This window comes from Apus apus, chromosome 2 (assembly GCF_020740795.1).
Source record: "Apus apus isolate bApuApu2 chromosome 2, bApuApu2.pri.cur, whole genome shotgun sequence".
NCBI classification, from domain to species: Eukaryota; Metazoa; Chordata; class Aves; order Apodiformes; family Apodidae; genus Apus; species Apus apus.
Window position 1 is genome coordinate 63,816,761 of NC_067283.1, and position 12,637 is coordinate 63,829,397.

Consider the following 12,637-nt stretch of genomic DNA (forward strand, 5'->3'; position numbering starts at 1 on the left):
TTGTAACAGAGATTACAATTTAGACAAATATTTACATATGCCCCAAGTACACATTTCTCTCCTAGAGCTAGGGTTTTGTTGAAACTGTATTGTTACAGGAGGGAAGAAACTTTTTAAAAGCACTGAAAAGCCCAATCCACCAATGCACAAAGTAATTATAAAAAAATGCCATCTTCAGTAATTAACACTTCCTCTAATCTTCAAAAGTGTTTTTCTATGGTCAGCTCAGAGCCTCAGGAATAGAAAATTCTTTTCAGTCTACTCATTAATTGTTAATTTCAATATTTCTCTTACGTGCTGCCCTAAGTTCAACTTCCCCTCCCCCCCCCCAGGCATATTGTATGAAGGGGATTTTTAGTGTACTGACAGAAGAAAAAAAAAAAGTCTGTTTGGCAATGTATTTAATCTGCAAAAGGACCATAACAGTTCTGCATTTTAATGTAAGAATGAGTTCAAAGTATAATTTCAGTATTATGTTGCTAGGTAATGATGTGACAAAAGCACTATATCCCTCTCACTGTGAAATCTTATGTTTCTATTCAAAGCCATTTTCAGATAATCTCTGTAGCAGAGACCAAAGACCAACCTCAATCATTCCTACATACTGCTTTTTCAAGCACCTGGGCATGTTTCATTACCTTGCTTGTCTCCAGTCTGCATGCAGTTCTTCAGGTCCCTAAATGCACCCTCATTGGTTTGAATGTGAAAGCATAGAAGGAAACCACATATGTGACGTGCCAAAACTGAACAGGTAGTTTTATTAAGAAACATGTAGAGGTGGCAAGGAAGAAGAAAGAAATAGGATGCACTGGCCTAAATGCTACAGATATTGCTACTAACCACTGTGCAGCAGCTGGTACAGGATAAGTAAGCGTATTTGACTTCCAACTGAATTGCAGAAAGGGAAAAAAACCCACAGATTTACAGTATTTCTTAACCACTACTAGTGCATGATCTACATTAAATATTAAAAAGCAAGAAATGATTGAAGGCATCCTGCTAAAAGAGGTCTTTCCCACTCATGTATAACTTGAAGACAATTTCTATTTCAGAAAAATTAAGAAAATTTAAGGTTTCCTCCTGAAAATACATAAGACTGATTCAAAGTGTTGAATCTCTGTTCTGGATTTGTCCTCAAAACTGTATTGGTTTGGGGTTTTTTTAGCCTTAGTTTTTTTACAAGCCCAAAATAAAGGAAACTGAAAAAAATAAATATAAAAAATACTATAAACAGAAAGAAAACAACTTTTCAGCTGGCATTCCAGAGTGTCTTATGATTGAGAACAGACCAACAGACAGGCATTAAGTTTTTGTTTCAACTCTGGGCAGCGTTCACATACTTTTTGTTCAATTAGACTTATTTTTCATTTCTTATCATTTATAAGTGTTACTGTTCTTCAGTGCAAGACACGAGACAAAGTAGTCTTGTAGTGAGGCAGTACTAAAATATGTAGTATGATTGACTTTGATGAGACAGTTCACGTCAGAACTCAAAATTGAAACACTTGACCCCCTCAGAATTTAACCAATTGTATACTCAGTGAAATATAGACCCTTAAACCAAAATACAAAACAGTACTCATAGGGTTTATGATAGATCGACACAATGTCTAGTAATATGTTCATCACTGTCATGACATCTGCACTTATGTATGTTCAATCTGTAAAATGGGCTAGTCCCTTTCAATGTGTGGTAATTGAACTCCTGGAAACTCTCAAGTATTTCTCAACAGGTCTTAAAACGAGATGAATCAAGTCTATTGTCAAGTAGCTTGAAGGCATCTGCAATTCACTTGGGGAAAAAAAAAAGTGTGATTTTTCCCATTACATTTTTTTTAAAAGTACACCACAGAAATCACCATTTATTATTTTTTTACAGATAAAATTATTATAGACACAGTTTAAATTGAAAAACAAAAGTCCAACAAAACATGCATTTGTATTGCCCAATCTGTATTTTAATTGTTAAGGACCAGATGCAATGATAAATGAAGTTGCCTTCAAGATCAGGCCACATAAGAGCCTCACTGAGAATGATCCTTGAAAGAAAGTGGGGAAAAAAATGCCTGTTTAGCCTCCAAGGACATAGTTATCTTGTGGCTCAGTAGAACAGGGGGAATAACACCCCTGACAAATATGTTATTAAGTCATGACCAAGTGAAAACACTAAGCAAACGTGACAACAGACCAGAATATAAGGGCCTGCCATGGCTCCACAAGCCATTTTTAGGGGATCTTTGAAGTATATCTGAAAAATATATTGTCATCAGCTTTGCCTCAAAAGATCTGCCAACAATGGTGCTAGATTCTGCTCAGATACACAGTCTAAAACCAATTTACACATGGCCCACTACATCCTGGCAGCCTTTCATAAAAATCAGCATAAGTTCCTGGTAATAATTGCCATGAAGTGGTACCACTAAATAGAAAACAACCACAGAAACTCACCCATCCCAAAACCTAAGCAGCTGTGAGCACCATTTCTCCTGAAAAAAACCTGGCCTTACCAAAAGCTACAACACAGACATGACCGTGAGGCTTATGTCACAGGCTAGCTCAGTTACTGTGGCACTCTGAGGCACTGACAACTTTTCACATCTGTTTCTTCATTTGTCAAATGCTGGTAACACCACCTTCACCAATGTGGTTTCACCATGAAACATGTGAGCTTTGGCTTCCTCACCTCTCTTCCCTTGGCCACCATCCAGATGCTGCCACATCTATTTGTTTCAGAAACATGTAGCTCCCTTTCACTGAATAGTAGCATCCATCAAAAGGCAACGGGTACATTCGTGCTCTTTTGGTAACCCTACTAACTCTGCTTTTGGTGTGACACTGCACAGAAATGCATGCAAGAAGTTCTTAAACAATTTAAGTTGCTGTAACAGCACTATGTCTTCTTCAGTGCCAATATTAGCAGGTGTGGAAATTTTCTTTGTTTTAACTTTAAAACAAAGCTATTCTGAAACATTTCAAATGGTGACCTGGGAAAAAGAACCCAAAATGTCAAAACTTGACAGCTTGCTACCTGTGGGTGGAAGCTCAAAACAACGTGAGGTAAGCTGTATATAAAGTAAGTGGGGCACTGCAGCACAAGGTCTATTTAGGTAGAGGAGAATTTGGTGTTCTAGTGCAGCCGTGAGCACATGTAGGTGACTCCTAGAATGGGAGAAAGAGGAAGATGAAGAGGTGACCAAAGTCCTTCTTGAAAATTAGCACAAAGGAAAAAAAAAAAAAGATATACTAAAACCCATTGTTGTCTAGATGAAGGCAAATCCAAATTTTCCCATATTTGTAAGTTTTACTAAATAGTCTTTCACTGGAGTATTCATGTACATTTGCTCCATTTAGCAGGCATCCCACGCTCTTTGTCATCTGCCTCCTCCTCATCTTTAGTCTACTCATTCTCTGCTCTCAGGCTTTTCTGCCCTTGCTTTTTGCTGATGATGAAGAAAAAAAATAAAAAAAAAAATAAAAGAGCCTTTCTCACCCATGCCTAGCCCTGGGCTCGCTGTCACACATAGCTGCAGTGGAAAATTTTGTTCTCTTAAAATCCTTCAATCACCTTCTACTTGCAGAATAGCCAAGACTGCACAGAAGCTACATGTGCTTCTATTCAACATTTCAAACTGATGCCTCCTTTTAAGATTGCACAAAGTTTTATCTTATTAAGATGGCATTATGTGCACTAAAATAACAAACAGGTGGATGATCATGTTTGTTTTTCATGTTTTGAAACTCAATTACCTCACACACTTCTCAGAAATACAAGACCCAACAAAGACTTTGCTTGGAAAACAAGAAGGGTGGAATCATGCTAGCTCTGCATAAAGATGTGCTGACAACAGAAGCAAACACAGGAAAGTATCTTCTGTTTTTACAGTTTGTTACATGTTGTCTTAGACATCTTGAACCCAGTTCCAGTAAATAATACACAAAATGTATGTAAACTGCTGCTTGACCTAAATAGCAACAATGCCATTTTAGATTTAAGTTAGACATTAGGAAGAAATTCTTCACTGTGAGGGTGAGACACTGGCCCAGGTTACCCAGGGAAGATGTGGAAGCCCCATTCCTGGAGGTGCTCAAGGCCAGGTTGGATGGGGCCCTGAGCAACCTGGTCTAGTGGGAGGTGTCCCTGCCCATGCAGGGGGGTTGGAACATCTTTAAGGTCCCTTCCAACTAAAATCATTCTGATATTCTATGATTCTATCGCTCACTGGGCTCCTGTCAAAATGCTTAGGAAAGATAAAACCAAACAAAGTTGGTTTTCCAGGGAAGAAACTGACACCAGCTTTTTTACTGACCCCTAAAACCACATTTTCTGTACCAGCACTGCACTGGTTCCCTTCTTTCACCACAGCCACCAGAGCAATCTTATTACACCTGGTAAAACCTCACCTCCATGACTGCTTTGCAGGCTACAGACTGGCACCAAATCTCCCATAGGGCCTTTAGTATTTCCAGGATACTGCTAGTCCTGCAGTCCTCACAACTGCTTCCAAAGGGTAATTTTTGCTGTGCCAGCTACCAGGACATTTCTAGCAAGAGGAAGAGAGGTGCACGTGATCACACCACTCACCATCCCTCCCAGGTCTTTTCCCAGTTTTAGCCAGGTTTTTAAAAGGTGAGAGTCTCCAAGATGTATACTTTTCAGCCAGTCTAATGAACTCCAAAGCCTGGGTAACACCCAGTGCCCCCTCCAAAGGCAAAGCACGGAGGTCATCCCATCCATTCCTGGCACTACACTGCCAGAGCACTCCTGAGTCTTGTCTGAGTGAGACACCACCAGAGCTGTCTAGGGGAGGAAGCTGAAAAGCTAAGGATACAGACATGTAGGAAAACTGACTAGAAGTTTAATATTCAAAATACAATTACGTAAGTGTATCAACCAAGATGTAATTAATATTCATTTGCTCTGACACAGATATAAGTGCACTAAAATACTTTATTTTGTAATGCTGTGGTGGTGTAGCCAAACACAGTGCATAATTTTTTTACACGTCTATGTGAGAGATGTGACCACCACAGGGCTAAAACATGTACTTGTACTTACATCCAAGGAACAAAAAGTTGCAAAGCAACAAGATAAGCACAAGGGATTGCAGATAAGAAGAACATCCCACCAAAGGATAACTGGCAAGACAAAAGCCAAAATAAGCAGGATCATGAATAAATGAATGTCTTCCCCCCTATAGGAAATGGGGCAAGTAGCATAAAACCATGCAGCCAAAGCAACTGCAAAATGCAGCAACATATATTGCTGAATATACATATATACATACATATATATATATATATACACACACACATATATATATAAAAGAAAGTGCACCACAGCATGGCACTCTGCAAAGTTTCTATAGGTATAGGAAATTACCTGAGTATCAGAAAGCACAGTCCTCTAAAACTTCTGCAGACAAAACACACCTCACATCCCTGCCCAACCCTCTTTAGAGATCAGTCCTTCATTTGAAACTGACATAGTCCAAACACAATAAAACCAAGCCATCAGGTACACTAAACCATCAGGTTCCCAAATTCTTGGGATGTGTAAATGCATGCCTAATCTCACATTTCACTGGAGTCTTATGCCAAGTGCAACAAGTGTTGGGAAATACAAGCTACTGCCTCTTGAGACCTGACTGGGCTTCTAAGATGGCAAATGTGTTCTGCAAGCCACATGCTTTTTCTTCTCTGAACAAAGAGTAAAAATGTTTACAGCTATTTGAAAAATTCCTGCCTTACTAGCAACATTCCACCAAAATGCAAATATACACCTTCTTAAACACAGTTTACTTACTTTGGCTAGAATACAGCTTTTACGAAGTATAACGTTTATTACACAAGTTTCTAAGCTCAAAAAAATAGCTTTAAACAATTTTGAGTCATTTCAGTTCCTTGGTTTTACAGACCACAAGTGAAAGTAAGATACAAGCTTGGCCCCCACAGATGCCTAAATAGTAACAATTTCCAATTATTTCTACAGCTGAAAATGCTGTAGGGAAAAACAATCATAGATACAGAATCATCATTAGTTAGCAAAAAAAAAAAACCTGACTTCACACGTGTAACAGAAAATTAACAAAACTAATGGTTTCATCTTAGTAGAGAAGAACCTATTATGTCCATGTCAAACCCTTTGCTATTTCAAATTTAATACTCCTCTTGGATCTATATAATTAACCTTGGTGATAGAAAATATGAATAAGCTATACAAGCTGAAAGCACCGCTTGCTGAAAAACTGGTATGAGCTTGATCCCATAGCTCACAGTTGACATTCTTAACCCCGTATCTATCTTAAGGGAAGTGTGAAGATACCTAGAAGTTCTGGCGTGGTTGGGAGGAAACTGAGGGCACTGGATACCAGCCCAGCTACCACAGGCTGTGCCCTGAGCAATCCCCCATGCAAGCCCTGGCACCGAGGCACTCTGTGGCAAGGTGCTTCCACCACTGCTCTTTGGAGTCTGCCCAAAGGTGCAACTCAGAAACTACTCTGGATTCAAGACAGTCATATAGGCAGGTTAAAGGTTTCCAGGGTCCCTTTTGTTACAGGATGCAAGATCTACATGTCTCTGTTGCATCAGCCCAGACACGTCCATCCGGAGGATGTTCAGACACAGGCAACAACAGGCAGACAAAGGGTAGACATGGAGCACAAGCACAATCGAGACATATTACGTCCATTAAAATAAGCAGAGCATGTCTAGAGGCTTCTCCCAGCTGCCCTGGGCATTCACTCACAGCTGGCTCTTGGTTTAGACAAAGTCAGCAAAGTTTGCACAGATGCCAAACAACGGTGACTGAACTTTGCTGTCATGGCACCAGAGAGCCCAGCTCAGAGCAGATGCTCTTCCCACTACTGGCCAGGTAAGGGGTGTCTGTGTGGGGTTGCAGCTGTGGCACCAACAGGGGACAGGTGGGAGCAGTGACATCCCCAACCATCACTGACCTCTCCCCTTAGCCAGTGCCCTGGAGGAGTGCAGAGCCCAGCTCAGCCTGGCACAGTCCTCAAAAGTCCTCCCTTCTCCAGGGGTGAAAGGGTTACTCTGCCCAGCTAACACTGAGGTTAGTGTGCTATTAATTATACTACATGAGAGTCACTGAACTCTTGCAGAAGAGTGGGGCCACTGTAAAGGTATTGGTGTAGTAGTAGTAGTAGTAGTAGTAGTAGTAGTAGTAGTAGTTTGGTCTTATGTGGAGGGACAGAAGATGGACTGTTCCCCACAGATATCCACTTTTTGTTTTGTTTTGTTTTTAATTTAAAGCAGTATCTTCACAATAACTTCATACCTGTTAGGTACATACTCTTAAAATTTTTGTTACAAACTAAAATATGGAAATGTTTTGTGGAATTCAGTATGGAAAGCAAAATTCCTGAAGTTCATGCTGAAAATGCATGTTGATCAATCTTATCCTAGTTTCTTGAAACACACAACTAGGTTCTTATCCCATTTAAGCTACCCTGAATTCACAGTATGATACTCTCATTCAAGCTGGCTTCACAAATAGCAGATTTCTTCCATGAGTTCAGACAGTCAAGGGCAAAACTTAAACATACTTTATGGATGCTTATTCGAAATTTTGTCAAAAAATAAAACCATTTATTCTGGAGTTTAAAAAAAATAACATCCCTTCAGTGGCTTCTGACCTGTTTCCAAAATCCATTAGTCAGTTATACCAAAATCACTACCACCAGAGAAACTGGGTCAATTTTCCCATGCTGACAAAGACATCAGGAGAGTACTAATATCTGTAGGGCTTCTATCAGCTCCCTCAACCTCCCCCTTTATCACTTCCACTACCTTTATTTGATCTGAATTTGCAGGACAGAAAGTGCTCACTGACAACTATAGACAATGCATGACCAGGAAAGATCTCTGCAGCCAAGGTTCAATAGGCGAAGGTTCATTTTTGTTTAGGTTTCCTGATTGCCCTTAAAAATGACATACAAGACTTAAAAGGTCTGAGTACTCAGAAAATTATAACGGGGAAACAAAAATCTCACAGTTACCCTACGATGTTTCAACATTTTGCTTCAGAAAAAAATAAACACAAAGATTGCATATAGACTGTTTATTAAAATCCATCTTTCTTCCCATTTACTGCTGGGATTTATTCTTATTTGTCTGTTAAATTTAGGAAATACCAAAAGTAAAATGACAGAGAAGTCTTTTAAATAAGGCAAGACTGACTAACACCAAATGTCCTTCAGGAAAGCACCTTCTATCTGCATGGGTAACACGTGCTTCTTGTACAAGACAAGCAACCCCATCTCACAGTTCTGTCTATCTTCCATGACCCTAATCCTGTAACAGAAAGGCCCTGCTAGGTCTTACCGATGTACAAAAGATGCAGCTGCATTCTTGAAGTGTGGTCATTTTGTCCAGGGAATATTCACAGAGACATAGCTTGCAAGTGAGCAGGGGCTCCAGAGCTAACTCTCCAGCTTCTGACTCATCAGCTGTCATGGTGTCAGGACAAGCCTTCCCAGCAGAGCCCATTCACTCATTAATGATCCGCTCAGCCTGAAAAGAGAAATCAACAGTTGAAACATCCCACAAGCCATGTAGTCACTTCTCATTGGCCTGAGAATTTACAGCTCAGATCCATAAAAGCACCTGCATACCCAAATGAACTACTTTGGTATCTTGGTGCCAATCTCACACTTCAGGCCATTCAATTTACCAAAAAGGTGTCCAAGAGCTCATCTCCCCAGAAGGCCTGAACTCGATTGGGTTCTCAGAGAATATTCACCCTGCTGGAGCAAAGCACCTCAGTCAGGCCATTTATAATCCAATTTAAAAAACCCAAAACAATCAAACACTAACACGGATGAGACATTACCTATGTTTTATGCAACAGTACAGTGGTCAGAGCCCTCACTGAAGTCCTAGCAGCAGGGATGTGACTTGGAACGATAAATTATTAATTAAAAAAATAAACTGCATTCATATATACATACACACACACACATATATCACTGTGCTCTTTCAAATGAGTCTCGGTCATAGCCACCCCACCCTTATGAATCTTTCAGCCTTCGTTGCATACACACCATTTTAATGGGTATCTCTGCTCCCAATTTCCACTCTGGCTGGTGGCTCAGGAGCTCTCCTGGGCAACACAAGGCAACAGCAAGCACAGATTCCCACTTCCTAAGCAAGCACTTTGAACGTTTAGCCTGTAATGTAAGTGGTGGATACCATGAACTCTCCCTTCTCTGTGAGCCATCACTGAGACGGCAAGCTGGCAGCCCATCACAAGAGGGCTGGTGAAGGCATCGAAACACAGGAAGGGATTTCAGATTGCTTGTCCACATAGGGCTGGAGTTTAAACCCAAGCAAGTGAGACTATTTCACATGCTGTCCTCTTCTGCATTCCTTTGACTATGACAGACAGCTGCCTGCTCAGGTCTGTAGCTTTTGTGCATTCCACCCTCTGGCATCCCGCTCTTCCATCTATTTTATAGGGCTTTTAGGCATCTAACTGAGGTTTGTGAACCATGAACTAAATGCAGTAGCACTTTGACAGGGAGATGCTCAGAATAGCTGTGTTTCTAACACACATTTTGTCACAGCACTGCTTGGGGAAGAAATTTCTAACCTTTGAGAAGGAACACACGAAAACATCTTGTTCATATATAATGTTTTCTGACCTAAGCATTTGAAATCACTGCACCATAACCATAAAAAATTTCAAGATCCTCATTCTTACATAGTAACACTGAAGGATAAATTAAAGAGAATACCCTCACGCTTAAGATGAAACAATGGAAAGCAAATTTGCAGATTTTATTCACCACAAAATAAATGCTGAGGTTCAGTACAGCATTTAAGGCACAGGAAAATCTATCCTTATCTCCAATAAACATGGCCCATGCTTCTGAATATGCTTAGCAGACAGACCTTCAAGCACATTTCTTACAAGCAGTGGCCTGGTGGCTGGCTGCACACACCTGCTTGCAGCAGCACCAAGTAAGAGTGCAGCTCTACCAAATCTAACAATCTGCATCATGAACGGAGGCTGCATGAACACGAAAAGAACAGAGGACCAAGACATCTCATGAGGCAAACAGGAGACTCCAGCCCTTCAGTCTGCTTCTGCTTGCCTCCCCCGCAGTCCTGAGCATCCTGGTGGCAGGGCTGTCAAGTCACATTTGGCAGCACGTCACTGCTGGTGTTTTGCAGCTCCCAGAGTGGCCAGGCCAGCTGCAGCCAGTCAGCGGGTATGCAACATGCTGGCTTGCAGTACCTGCTGAATTCCTCCCCAGAGGGAGGAACAACAGTGCTCACGGAGCTCGAGGGGTCAGCGCAGGTGAAACCTTGCCCCACAGCCCCCACCTCACAACCTGACATGCAGCCAAGCCCTGGCCTGCCCCGTGAGCCTCCTGCCCTGTGGTCTCACGGGTCTGGAGGAGGACACTATCTTGTCAAAAGCTGTGAAACCACAATGAAACTGGGTGGGAGCACATTTACCCCTTTTAATTTTTACACTTTGCAGTATCCTAGTCTAGCCTGACAGAGGAGCCATCAGATGTGTTCCTTGGGATGACCTTCCTTTAAGCACCCAGCTTCAGAGACACAAGAATCATAGGCAAGATTCTGGCAACCAAATTCCTTGCCATGAACAAACACTCTCTTTATCAGGTTGCTATTACTAGTTCAAAACATGTGCCATGCCCACATTACTCTTGGTGCATTCCCCACCTGCTACCATGATGCCCCCCACAATTTGCTCCAATACAGCAGCAGAGCTTGAGCTCCAGCATGGCCAGAAGCCCTGGAAGGAAACCTCCCTCTGAGTCAGGAACTGCAGTACTCTTCTGTAATTACTGCAACAGGGGTGCGGGAGGAACAGTGAGTCACTGGAAACGCTAGAGCAGATCAAGACCTACCTGTTATTTAAAACCACAGGCTAGATGTTATCTCAGTATTTAGGAGGATTGTAACACATTTACTCAGGAATGCTTTTCAACAGCAGCTGCCTCTCTGTGGGTAAACTACTCAACCACACACTGCAGATCTGACACCCCTTCATTTACACAGTAAAAGGCAGCAATGTTAAGAGGAGGGATGTACAAAAGAACAGGTAGGAATATTTCAGGATGTGGGTATGGATATAAAATGGATACAGCTGTTTTCAAAGTCAGTATTATTTTTATAACCAAAAGAGTTATAACCCTGCATGCTTTTATTAAGGCAGAAGTAGAAAGATCCAATTGTATGACAGAGAGTCAGGCCTAGGGGCTAATTTCAGGTGGCCTAACTCTGGCACTCAGTGTGACAGTAAACTCGAGAGTTTACCCCAGTGGAGAGTAGGCTCCTGCTCTGCCTTACTAGCAACCAGATGCCACAGTGTGATGGCTGTGGGGACTCATTATGATACTCCAGACTCTCTTGTCCCTGAGACTGTTTGTAGGTTAAATCTGGTTTTACTCCCTGTCTGTCCCCGACACTCTTCCTTCCCTCACGCCATGATGCCAAGAGTGGGGCTCAGGTTCTCCCTAAAACAAGCAGAGTAACTGGTGGAAATCTCCAGCAGTCAACAGCAAACAAACCTGACAGACCAGAGGATCCAGCCCCCACACAGCTAAGGTTGGCTCATCTCACCACAGCCTCATTAATCCCAGCAGGGTTCAGCAAACGAAGCTAACAGGATGGGAGCCACAGGGAGAGCTGCATGTCTGTCCTGCACAGCCTCCTGTTAGAACCTGAAAACCTGCCAGTCAGAGAGTGGATGCACAGCCTTCATGGCTTGCTCCTCTTCTCAGAGCAACCCAACCAGCTGGTCTCTGCTTCTGCTCACCAGAATTGTGACTTCTGCTACTGCTGCCAAGGGAAGCATGCAGGGGCAAGAGTTAATGGTTACAGAAAAGAGTAGACCCATCCAAGGGCAACTGGACTCTGAAGAGGAATCAGGCCTGTGGAGGAGGTTTATTCTCATTATCAGATCAGGTGGGGGAAATGATGGGGAGAGAAAGATACATCTTCCTCCTGCTCTCACTCTTTACTACCTCTCCTATCCTTTCCCAGCATTTCAAGACGCATTGTCGTCTCCCAGGTTCTCAAAACCAGCTCCCCAGCTTTACTGCCTTGGCAGAACTGACTTTCCTATACACTGCAGAGAAGCTGTGAATTTACACCTCAGTTGCTCTCAATTTTTATAGCTTTCACTTTGCTAGGCTTAGCTCTACAGACTGTCATTAGTTAATTATATACCCATCAGCTGTATGACAGTGGCTTAAAATTCCTACTGTAATTACAAGTGAATTGCCAACATTTTAGGTTGAAAACAAAACACCTAGGATGTATGTGTTGTGCAGGGGAAGCGGGAGTCACCGAAGAATGAGTTGGGGACAAAGAAGAAAAGACCATTCTGTACTTAGTTATATCAATAAAAGTGACCTGAAATAAAAATAAATGCTAAGTCCCTGAAAAAATGGACCCTTGTATAAATAAAATACATCTCCAAGCACTAAGATCTTCCCTTTTATGCTCACAAACACAAATGATCCACTTAGAATAGAATCTCAAATGAAGCAAGAAATGTATCACTGAAACTGGAATACAGCTCATAACTCCTCACAAAAACCTCCACTAAACAGCAACAAAAGACTCCATGAGATGTTGTGGA

General features: G+C 41.8%; 1 protein-coding gene across 4 annotated transcripts in view; it reads right to left on the minus strand.

Annotated features, from left to right (window-relative positions):
• The window catches only part of RNF144B (ring finger protein 144B), a 91,716-nt gene that overhangs the window by 24,917 nt on the left and 54,162 nt on the right, over positions 1-12,637 (minus strand). For 3 of the 4 annotated variants that reach the window (XM_051612032.1, XM_051612031.1, XM_051612030.1), the window contains exon 2: positions 8,341-8,529. In XM_051612032.1, coding sequence (XP_051467992.1) covers positions 8,341-8,505 — 165 coding nt within the window. In that variant the 5' untranslated portion in view covers positions 8,506-8,529. Of the gene's footprint in view, positions 1-8,340; positions 8,530-8,689; positions 8,708-12,637 lie in introns of those variants that run through there. The other variant, XM_051612033.1, reaches the window with a different exon arrangement.